This window comes from Choloepus didactylus, chromosome 3 (assembly GCF_015220235.1).
Source record: "Choloepus didactylus isolate mChoDid1 chromosome 3, mChoDid1.pri, whole genome shotgun sequence".
Lineage (NCBI taxonomy): Eukaryota > Metazoa > Chordata > Mammalia > Pilosa > Megalonychidae > Choloepus > Choloepus didactylus.
The window spans coordinates 189,205,905-189,218,158 of record NC_051309.1 but is presented as its reverse complement, the minus strand read 5'-3'; the positions used below and the strand labels follow the sequence as shown (position 1 = coordinate 189,218,158).

Genomic DNA, 12,254 nt, shown 5'->3' with positions numbered 1-12,254 from the left:
ATATTTACTGAAATGACTAAATTCCAGATTGTACGCTTCTATATGCCAACTTCAAAGTTCAGATTTGAAAGTCTAATGACAAAACATGTATTAGAAACTAAAATGTTTTAACACTTAAAAGTTATTTCTACTTAGAATTATAACTTAATGCTTTATATTTACAGTGAAATATCCAGTTATTCATATATGTAATATAAATAGCTGAATAAATTAAACGTAATCAGATGATCTACTTGATAATAAAGAAAACTCTCTCCTTCTTCCAAGTAATGGTGTCATTTCTCATTTTGTGATCTACAAAGCTAAAAAAAAAACTTAATTTTATAAAAATTGATTTCATTTTTCTCTTCATTTAACTTCATCTAAGACTCTTTAAAACATCTCTTTCCAAAAAAATTTAAAACTTCCCATCATTGCAAAAATACTCTGTGTATCTTGTAATACTGGACAGCCACCATCTGTGTCTCTGCTGCTAGTATTAAAACGTGTTACAGAATATAACACTAAAATACATAATACATTTCTCATAGTGAACATTCAGACCTATTTCCAAATACAAAAGAAGAATCATACCCTTACTTTCTCATTGTTAACTGAAAATATGTTCCTGATTTTTGACTAAGCATGAAATAGGTGTATTTTTGTTTTATTTAATTTTCAATGAGCATATATAACTTTTCATTACAAGTTATTCATCAGTACATATGGCAAGATGGTATGTAAGAAAGCCTCCTGGGTACAATATGCAAGTCCCAGTTGGAGCATTTCCAACAGGATGTAAACCACGGTCCTCAAGCCTGTACTTTAAAAAACATATTACTTAGCACACTGCCAACAAATGTCAACACAAAACTACAGTGCTATAATGACTTCACGATGTAAAAGAAATGTACTGGAACAGAAGTTTTCCTAAGAAAAGTAAAACACAGTAAAGCAGTATAGCCAACCACAGCTCAAAAAAAGTATTTATTCAATAGTGAATGAAAAAACTCATCAAATGAAATTCAAATTCTTAATAAAAATATTGCAATATGTTTAAATTATAGAGAATTCTTAAAATATACAACATATGCAGAGCCCAAGTCTTAGAGAAGTTCATGTAGAAAATTCTACAATTAGTGATTTGAACATTTCAATAGCTCTGCAGTTTCTTCAAACCTGAAATATAATAAATAATATACTACGTAAATGAATAATTCACAATAAAGCATATAACATTAAGTTTTTAAAATTATGCTTTTGAGCCTAAAATAAATTTGAATATTTTTCGTATCTATAGGTACAGCTTACCTTTGCCTTACCACTATATTTAATAAACTAAGTTGCATGGCTAAGGTGGTAAGGACTGGGGGACAACTAGAGTCAATTATAAGTCGTTAATTTTTGAAGCATAAGTTATTTCAGTATTTTTAAAATTTTAAAATATAGTTTTATTTTAAGTGATAAGATACATAATACCATAAACAATTTCATTATATATTTTCTTTGAACTGCTCTTTAAATAAGCATAATTTCATACGTACCAAGTAAGAATATTTTTATTTTTAACTTGCCGAAAAGACTAGTAATATTTTAACGATACTCAAAATGCTTCTGAACTATCCAGCCACATATATTCTTTAATATTTTGATAAACTAGTTATAACAGATAGGTAATACTCTTGATTAACTATCAACCAAAAAAAATCTCTGCACCCTTTAATCCAGGTTAATTCCATTAACAATGTTTTACATCACTTGTTAGAAACCAAAACAGTGACTCATCTCACAAACACATAACTGTAGGTGGATTTATTATCCACTAGAGTCCTGAAGGAAATTCCACACCTGACTGAAAGACTTTAAGGTTTGAAACACATATGCACATTCTATATATACTGTAATCTAATACAATTCCCTACAGAGAAATGAATTTCTGTTGCCCTTTTCTGTTACTTACATTTTTTTCATCCTTTCCATTTTCTGGATTGTTGTTTCCTTTAATTTAAAAAGCAACAAATTTAGGCTATTTCTCAGAGTAAACCATCAAAGATGGACCTTGAACATATAAAACACAGTCTAAAACAGTGCATTAAGTACTGCTTACTTATCAGAAAGAATTCTTATAAGAGATTAAGATTTACACAATTTTGCTATTTTTCTTGCCAGTAGTATATACAACTAAAACTAATGCTTGCTTGTTCTCCTGACCTTAGAGAGGAAATCATCTAAGCAGCTGCCAGTTTTCCTTACCTCTGAAATCTCTTTCAAACCACAGTAATTAATAGTTGAGGTCCTGGAAGTTGAATCTGATGATAATGTATTATACCCAGAAGACAGAGTAAGACTTGTTGGCTTCTCCTCTTTGCTTTTTCTATCTGTGGAGAAATTAATTTTAGTTGCTTTTTCCTTTCACAGTTGGGTATAAAATCTAAAAATTTCAATTACAGATGGCAGAAAAGGAAACATTATTTTAATATAAAATGGCTACTGAGTATAGAAGAGATCCAAAAGGAGTTCTAAATATTCTTTTAGAATAATGGCCTACATGTGAGATATAGATCTTAAAATTGGCCAATACAAATCAACAAATGTAAAATTATCTTTACCGTGATAGGCAATCAATTTAAATAAACAGGCAACCTAATAACTTATTTTTTAAAATATGCAACTGACTCATGTACATTTCCTTAAAATGATAGTATTTATATCATAAGAATCAATGAATCTTTTATGACGTTTTCATCCAGCAACGCCTAAGCATTCTGCAAACTTTTCACTAACGTTCTGTGGCAGGTGGCAATTAACGTTTTAAGAAATAATGCTCAGAATTCTGGATTCACAGAATTCACAATTCTTTTACTGAAGAATTGAACAGCTTTCCATATCCAGTGTCTTAGCATTATTCATTCAACAAAATTATAGCAAATTCTTTCTACAGCTGTATCAATTACAACCCATTACAGATAATGTGCCTAATTTTAAGCCTTATAAGATCACTAGGTATTCATGTTTTCTACAAAAACGCTCAAGCTTCAAACTCTAACAATATCAAAATCACTATCTGAGAACTCTATGGCATTTTGTAATTAAAAGGTTTGCAAAAATTACATGCATAACAGTTAACAGCTATACAATCAACAAGGAAATATATATATATATATAAACAATCCTTGCTAATGTCAAAACAGTGCTTTTAAAACCACGGATTTCAAACTTAATAATGTTCTTTCTCCTAAATTGGCACTCAAAAAGGTGAACTTCTCTATGGATATTTAACATTGTTAAAGATTGTTGTTATATGTTCTTAAGTTGTTTCAGAACAAAAGCACAGACTTTGGAATAAGACAGTTATCTACTGTTTGGGTGACTTGGGAAAATAAACTTTTAGTTTCTCATCTGTCAAATGGAGATAACAGAATTTAGCCTATAAAATACTTAGTTCAATGGGTTGGCACATAGTAAATGCTCTATAAATATTAGTGTAGCATAATTAACTTGATTTGTTATTCCAGATATGCTTCACTATTAATAAAATCATTTTGCTCACAGATCAACTGAGTGGAAACATAAATATAAGCTCCAAAAATTTTCAAAAATTTCCTGTGAAATTATTTTGTCAAGAAAGCAACAGTCTCAGACTTGCTAATGAAGAAGAATCTGGGACAAGTCTTCCACGCTCCTTTTTCATGATCTTTCCCAATAAAATATAATCTAAGTAGATAACTAGTTAACTACCAGTATGCTTATTACTTCCTATAGCTTCATTTTGTAGGACAATATAAAGTAAATCTGGAAGGAATCAATAGTACAAGGGTTATTCAGCTAAGTCAAGTTACCACAATGGTTGTAGACCCCAATAATTATTTGCTCATCATTCTTATCATTCAGAGCACTATATGATGGCAGGGTGGGGGCTGTGACTTTTCTACTGTTCTTAGTGGAATTGTCCCTTTTTCTTTCAAGAATACTGTAACATTTAAGTATTTTTATATAGAAGCTAAATGAGAAGAATTCAAACATGCATACATTGTAGTTTTAAAAAGGAAAGTTCTGTAAGAAAAGTGTTCATATAGTTAACTGTGGTTTTGGAGGGGAAGGACAGTAACCTGGAATCAATATCTAAATCTTAATATTCAGAAAAATAAAAAGAATATCTTTATATTTAGTATTAAATACATGAATCTAAATGTAGGGAATTTGTAATAATGATTGACATTTAAATCCACCAAAGTTTTGATATTTTGTGGGTTACCGGAAGTCCTACCCAAAGCAAATATTCAGGCATACATATATTTAAAAAAGTTACGATTTTAATTTGAACCAAAGTTCTTCCATTCTCATTCAATTCTACTAAGATAGCCAAACAGAAATTTCAATGTCCACCACCCACCCAAACCTAGGCTTCTATTTCTTGGCTCTCTTTTTACTTTCACTTCCACCTCACTTCATCCATAGTCACATGTGGACCTTGTTTGTCTGAACCATTTTGAAACTTTAAATTTCTGAATACCTACAATCTCCTACTAGCCTTCAATGATCTTTTCTTATTCCTACTACTTTGTTCAATCTCAAGAAAATTTCTAATCATTTCACACATCTACCCTACTCACTTCTCCCAAACCAATAATCCTCTCATGGCTTTACCTTTCACTGTCCAGTCTAAGAAGCATGCTCATTTCCCTCACCAATCCCTGTTTCTGTTGAATTAATCCTGCACACCCTATGTTTTAATCAGCGTACATTTGGCTGCAAAATCAGGGCCCAAAGACACCCCCCCACCTCCAATCAGACATTCATTTAAACTGGCTTAAATGCAGTTTTATTGTAAGCCTACATAGTCAATCTCAAAAAGGAAATAAAATATTACCACTGGATGCTGAAACAACTAGCAAGACCTTTATCTCTCATGGAGCCCCACACTCTCTTTTTCCTAAATCTCTTAATCATCAGCTACATTTCTCTGCTTATTCATCAGTATGGACAGGGACAAAATGGCCATTCTAGCCCAGTCTCAATGTCATTTGCCTGACACACTCTTGATGCCCTAATTCCAAACACCTGAGATATGATTTGGCTCAAAATGCTTTAGATTGGTATTCCCTGGGTTAGATATCTACTCTTGATCCAGTAGTGAACCTGGGGCCAAAATGACATGATACAACTTGGAATACTAGTTAGACCCAATTGTTTTAGCAGGGGCTGTGGGCAATAGATAATTTCAAGGAATAATTAGAAATTAGGCAGGAACTATATCTACTATGCCCTAAATCTTGGATTATGTTCCACAGGTATAGATGGGTGCCCTCTGAAAGTACTATTTCTTATATCATTCTAAAAAAGAGGTGGGTCCTAGGACAGGAAATTGGGATTGGGAAGACAGACATTAGAAGCAGGATGAAGGCATACCTCTCTTAGCCCTTCATTCTGGGGCTAGACTTTATGGTATTTAGCCTTTTTCAAGTGTGTGTCTCAAGGTGGGAGACAGTCCTATTATAGGGAATTCCAGAGGTTACAGAGTGGGGCATATACAGAACACCATTCATATTTAATAACCAGATCAATTAAGTGCATATTACATTCTGTGACAATTTTGCCCATTTCTTTCCTCAGTCTTTAGTAAAGTCTTGCTTGTTTAAACATAAAGGTCTCTTATGCGGAACTGAGAAAAGAATTGGTAAAGTTCAGGTTGGAAAGGAAAGGGTAACTAGTAGCCCTGAAACCAGGGTTGTTTTGAAGTAGCACTAGCGACTGCTGATAGATCCCAGTGAAGAAAAGGATTCTCTAAGGTATGGGACACTAGGTCTAGCCAACTCCCTCTTTATGACTATTACTCTTCTACTTCCAACTTTAGAGAATTATGACCATATTTTATTAGCAGAACCAGGTGTGTCCTTTGCTGTTTAATTATAATTTGTAAGCCGGTACTTCCAAATCAAGGAACAATCTGTTTATCCAACTGATTTCTGGATATTTTGCCTTGGTGTTTCACACATAATTTAATATATACAAGAGTGTACCCGTTATCTTTTTCCCAGACTTCTCCTCCTCTTGAATTCCCTATTTTATTAGAGACTAACAACTATCTACTCAATCTACATGAGCCAAAATAGAGTCAGTTTTGACTTTTTTTCCTCTCCTTCACCCCTTCTACACCTATCAGTATACAAGGCCTATCAATTCTAATTGCTAAGTATTTCCAAAATAAAATCACCTCCTCTTTATCTTCATCACAATAGCCTTAGTAGAGGCCAAAATATCCTTCAAGGAAATGGCCTTGCCTTCTTACTTTTCTTTAACCAGTCACTGCTTTTATGATGATCTTTATGAAACACAGACCTGATACTATTAGCCTTGCTAAAAATCCTTCAGTTGCTTTGGAATAAACTCCATGATTTGCTTTTTCTACATCTCTGCTTTAGCTTTGTTCATGTCCTCACATATACCCTGCCTTCTAACCAGGTATTTATTAATAATGTATTTTCTGAAAAAAACTAAGATGGCGGCTAGGTGAGACAGGACGAAAAAACACCTCCGTGAAAAACACTAGATAAAAACCAGAGGGTGATCCAGAATACTGGTTACAGCAATGCACCAGCTGGGTGAGATCTTCTAGTTTCAAAGGGGCTGTATACTTGGTGAAACCGAGAGTCTGCATTCTGAAACAAGTGAGTGAGCTGGCTAGAAGACCCACAGCCACATGGCAGTCTGGGGAAGCTGGGGTTTGGCATTTGGAGACTGACGGGCTCTTTTAAGAAAAAAAAAAAAAAGGAAAAACCCCGGAGTGGCTACAGCAGCAATAGTGGGAACCACGCAGCAAAACACAGCAAGAGGGGGCTGGGCCAGCCTCTCGGTGTCTGGCCTGGAAGATAGCCCGCTGCACATATCCCTGGGGCCGGGGGAACGGAGCGGGGAGCTGGAAGCTGAAAGAAACCCTGCGGCTAGCAGCTCGCTCCCAGGAGGGCTGAATAAACTCCTGCCTGGGGCCGTGCCCACAGCCCAGAGTCCCACCAGTTGTCCCGGAGCTGGGAAGGAGGAACTATGCAAGGAGGGGGGTGTGGAGAAGCCCTGTTCGGCTATCTTTGCATCAGGCTGAAAGCGAGCCGGCTCGGCCCGGCGGCCCCGGGCTTCCCTTGAGGGACGGCGCGCACTGGTGACGTAGCACGGCATTCCCTTGGCAGAGGTCCTAGAGAATCGCAGCTGGGCAGGGGGACCCGCTCGGAGAACCCAGGGACACTAAGCCAAGTCTGGTGGTTTGTGGGACAGTAAGAAAGAGAGGGTCTGGGGCTGAAATGAAATGAAGGCTTAAACTCTTGCAGCAGCCTTGAATCTCTGGGAACCTGGGAGATTTGAATATTAAAACTGTCCTTCCTTCCTGGCCACCCATACACACGCCCCACATTCAGGGTGGACGGCTCCAGCAACACACCCAAGCTGAGTTCAACAACTAAACCCCACAAGAATCATTTCCCCACACACTGCGGGGACAAGGTGAAGAACTGACTTGAAGGGTATAGGTGCCTCACAGACGCCATCTGCTGGTTAGTTAGAGAAAGTGTACGCCACCAAACTGTGTTTCTGAAAAATTAGATAGGTATTTTTTTTTTTCAACTTGAAAGAACCCTATCAAGCAAAGCAAATGCCAAGAGGCCAAAAACAACAGAAAATATTAATGCACATGATAAAACCAGATGATATGGAGAATCCAACTCTAAACAAACAAATCAAGATATCAGAAGAAACACTATACCTCGCACAATTAATCAAAGAACTACAATCGAGGAACGAAAACATGGCAAAGGATTTAAAGGACATCAAGAAGACCATGGCCCAGGATATAAGCGACACAAAGACCCTAGAAGAGCATAAAGACCCTAGAAGAGCATAAAGAAGACATTGCAAGAGTAAATAAAAAAATAGAAGAAATAAAAGAAACTGTTGGCCAAATTAAAAAGACTCTGGATATTCACAATATAAGACTAGAGGAAGCTGAACAACATCTCAGTGTCCTAGAAGTCCACAGAACAGAAAATGAAAGAACAAAAGAAAGAATGAAGAAAAAAATAAAAAAAATCGAAATGGATCTCAGGGATACGATAGATAAAATAAAACATCCAAACTTAAGACTCATTGGTGTCCCAGAAGGGGAAGAGAAGGGTAAAGGTCTAGAAAGACTAGTCAAAGAAACTGTTGGGGGAAACTTCCCAAACCTTTTACACAATATAAATACACAAAGCATAAATGCCCAGCGAACTCCAAATAGAATAAATTCAAATAAACCCACTCCGAGACATATTCTGATCAGACTCAAATACTGAAGAGAAGGATCAAGTTCTGAAAGCAGCAAGAGAAAAGCAATTCACCACATACAAAGGAAACAACATAAGACTAAGTTGTGACTACTCAGTGGCCACAATGGAGGCGAGAAGGCAGTGGCATGACATATTTAAAATTCTGAGAGAGAAAAATTTCCAACCAAGAATACTTTATCCAGCAAAACTCTCCTTCAAATTTGAGGGAGAGCTTAAATTTTTCACAAACAAATGCTGAGAGACTTTGCCAATAAAAGACCTGCCCTACTTCAGATACTAGAGGGACCCCTAACAACAGAAAAACAAAGAAAGGAGAAAGAGATAGAGAGAATTTTAACTGACATATATAGTACCTTATATCCCAAATCACCAGGACACTCATTTTTCTCCAGTGATCACAGATCTTTCTCCAAAAGGGAACATAAGCTGGGACATAAAACAAGCCTCAAGAAATTAAAAAAAAAAAAAAAAAAAAAAAAAAAAAAGGAATATACTCAAAGCACATTCTCCAACCACAATGGAATACAAATAGAACTCAATAATTTTTGAACTGTAACTCCACTATTTACTTCCTACATGATATAAAATACACAAACTCTAATGACAAATCAGAGGTTTTGAACTCAACGTAAAATATGTAATTTTAGACAACTATATAAAGGTGGGGCAATGTAGGAGTATAGAAACATAGTTTATGTGTCCTATTGAAGTGAAGGTGGTATCAAAGAAAAACAAGATTGATATGGATTTAAGAGGTTAAGCCCCACAGTAAACACAAAGAAATTATCAGAGAATATAACCATAGAGATGAAAAGTAGAGTTTGGGTTAAGAGAAATGGGGGAAGGGGCAATGGGGAGTTAAGAAATGAGTGTAGGGTTGCTGTTTGAGGTGAAGGGAAATTTCTAGTAATGGATGGTGGGAAAGAGCATTACAACATTCTAAATGTGATTAATCCCACTAATGGAAGGCTAGGGAGGGGGTGGAATGGGAAGATTTAGGCTGTATATATGTTTCCACAACTGGAAAAAAAAAAAAAAAGACAGTCTAAATAGACAACAATTGAATGCCAAGGATGAACTTGGATGGGATTGGAGGATAGAGGACAGGTGGCTCAAAGAGACACAGTTGAGACATAAGGAAACGGAAATATAGAATGTAAGTTTCTTATCATTGTTGAATCTCTTGTACTTCTTAGCTGCGCTTAATGGGATTGCATAAAAGAATGTTCTTATTCATGGGAAGTGTATACGTGAATTATAGTGTATGTTCAAGGATGTGGGCAGCTAGCTCTCATATGTTCAGAAGACAGAGAAATAGATGATGGATGATAGATAGGCAGGGAAGAAGGGACGGAGGGAGGGAAAGAAATAGCAATGTGACAGCAGGCTAAAGTTGGTGGATTGAGCTATCGGGGGAGGGGGGTCAGGGTATGATGGAATTCTGTGTATGGGGTTAGTATTGTTTTTGCAACTGTTCCTATAACTTTGAATTTGTTTCAAAATAAAAAAAATGCAAAATAAATAAATAAATAAATAATGTATTTTCTTATGGGAAAAAAGGCACAAAACAAAGCAAACAACAACAAAAAAAGTAAAAACAGCCCCCTGATAGTTGGTGACATGCCTGGCAACTAATAACCTCTAGTGAACATAAATAATTTCACAGAAAATGAACATCATATGAGGTCACTTCACAACACTGATGGAACAGGAAAAAAACAAACAAAAAAGACCACTCTGTAATTATGTCTGACCATAGACAAAACAAGGACACCATGCAACCACAAAAATGATCAGACATAATCCTCTCCCAGATATTATGAGTGACTATTCCTTCCTTTCTAATGAAAATTTCTGCTCCACTTCATTCATATCATCAATTGTCCACTTACTCTTGCTTCGTGACAGCACCCAAACCAGATGAACCCTCACTTCCTCAAGTCTTCCACAAAGTCACCCAACACAACCAAATCCTTATAGCAAAAGCCTTTACTAACTCATTTTTACTGGGACACTGAGATGACATAGAACACTGTATGTCTGATAATGGGACAATGAATCTAGAATTTCACAAAAACCATTCCCAATTTAACCTGATCCTCAAACCAGAGTGGTAAATTATTGCACTCTGCATCCAAAGGAAATCAAACCCTCTGCCTCCAAGTAGCAGGTATATGTAAGGCATAATTATGTAAGACTCTAGAAATTTGATTTTTTCAATTTATCTAGTTTAGATTACAAAATTCTTTTGAGAACAGGTATTCACTTTATTCATAATCTGTAACCACTTCAGATAATGACCTATCTGCTCATCACTCTTATGTCCTAGCACTTAAACTTGTTTATGTGTTTACTAAAAGTATGTTCTTTAATAATGTTATTTAAAAAACTTAACCTGAAACATGTGGAATCAAACTTGGATTAGTAGAAGGCACTTAATATTCTTTCAGTGCATAAAAGTTTGAGCTCTACTATATGTAGATACTGAAGACAGACAGAAATACAGATATACTTTCAGACTAGACAGATAGCCCATAAGATATATTTCTTGCTTTCAAGGATCTTAGGGTCTAACATATTTGTTCAATAAAAGAATGAATGATAAATGATTAAAAAAAATCAACATTTTACCAAATCTGAATTTTGTGGTCTACATTAAATTTAGCACCTGAAATGACATTTCAAATAATTATATTTAACAGCATAATCGCTGAAATTATTCTCTGGGAAATGAAATTGGCATTAAATATATAGTGGTTAAGAGAAAGCTTCAGCACCAAGTTGCCTGGATTCAAATCTGCTTCACCATCGAACAGCTGTGTGACCTTTGGCATAGCTACATAACCTGTCTGTAACTCAGTTTCCTCATCTATAAAATGTAGATAATAGTAGTACTTACCTTACAGGGCTGCTTTGAGAATTAAATGAGTTAATAGTGCCAACACATATTTAGCATAATAATGTACTGTTGTTGCTGCTGCTATTACTAAATTGTCATGTATATAGTGGTTGAAAGGCTTAATGACAAACATCCACAGATTTTAAATTTTAATTTCATTATGAATTCTGAATTGGACAAAACATCTCTTCTACAAATACGATTTAATCACAAATACAAGACAGAATTCAGACATTACCAAATTACTGTCATATCAAAAAATGTAAGAATTAAAAAAATAAAAGCTGTCCCTGAAAAACACGCCAGAAATTTTTATCCTTGCTTCTCAATCACACTGAAATTGTCAGTAGCTTAGTGAAGTTAAGTGACAAGAAGAAGACATGGCCTAATTTCAGATCCTTCTCACGTTATAATCATTAGCAGATTGTTTAAATGCAAAAGGTTTGTAACATTTGACAGTTATTAACAAATGTGGTTTCTTCTCTTACATCTAATATTTACATAGGAGAAAGCTACTTAAGTTTAAATTAGAAATTCTGGGGGATTGTTTTTATTCTAGAGCACTTTTTTGATTAAAGAGTAAAACACCTCTAAAAGCTCCCAATTTTGCACAATGGAATTTATTCAGGCACTCTAAGTGGCTTCTTAAGCTCTCCTTGGCTTCAGTAGTCTGTAGCTTCATTCTTTTCTTTGTTCCCAGGAGCTTCACAATTCCACAAAATATAAGGTTAAGAATATTAAATTTACCAAGTAGCCATCAAAATCATTTCTCTCTCTGCAAACTCCTCATCATACCACAATATCAATATCATTAAGAACTTACCAGGATTCAGAGGATCCATATCTCTACCAGAAGAATAGTCTGTACTCATTTCATTAAACTTGGTATATTCATCATTCTGGAATAATACAGTTTAGTATTTAGAATGAAATGATTAAACAAAATGTTCTCATTTTATATTCTTATCACCAAGCATAAAGTATAAAAACAGAATGATGAATGTTTAACTATTTTTAATTATTTTATTTATAAGCCATACATAAATATTCCTGTGTTTTAGAAA

General features: G+C 35.1%; 1 protein-coding gene across 9 annotated transcripts in view; it reads right to left on the bottom strand.

Annotated features, from left to right (window-relative positions):
- Positions 1 to 399: 399 nt before the first annotated feature.
- Positions 400 to 12,254, bottom strand: part of CEP44 (centrosomal protein 44) — a 30,326-nt gene continuing 18,471 nt past the window's right edge. For 3 of the 9 annotated variants that reach the window (XM_037831032.1, XM_037831030.1, XM_037831033.1), the window contains 4 exons: positions 12,014 to 12,089; positions 2,233 to 2,357; positions 1,940 to 1,977; positions 408 to 1,158 (listed from right to left, as the gene is read on the bottom strand). In XM_037831032.1, the coding sequence (XP_037686960.1) occupies positions 1,116 to 1,158; positions 1,940 to 1,977; positions 2,233 to 2,357; positions 12,014 to 12,089 (282 nt within the window). In that variant the 3' untranslated portion in view covers positions 408 to 1,115. Of the gene's footprint in view, positions 1,159 to 1,939; positions 1,978 to 2,232; positions 2,358 to 12,013; positions 12,090 to 12,254 lie in introns of those variants that run through there. The other 6 variants (XM_037831028.1, XM_037831027.1, XM_037831029.1 and 3 more) reach the window with 4 other exon arrangements.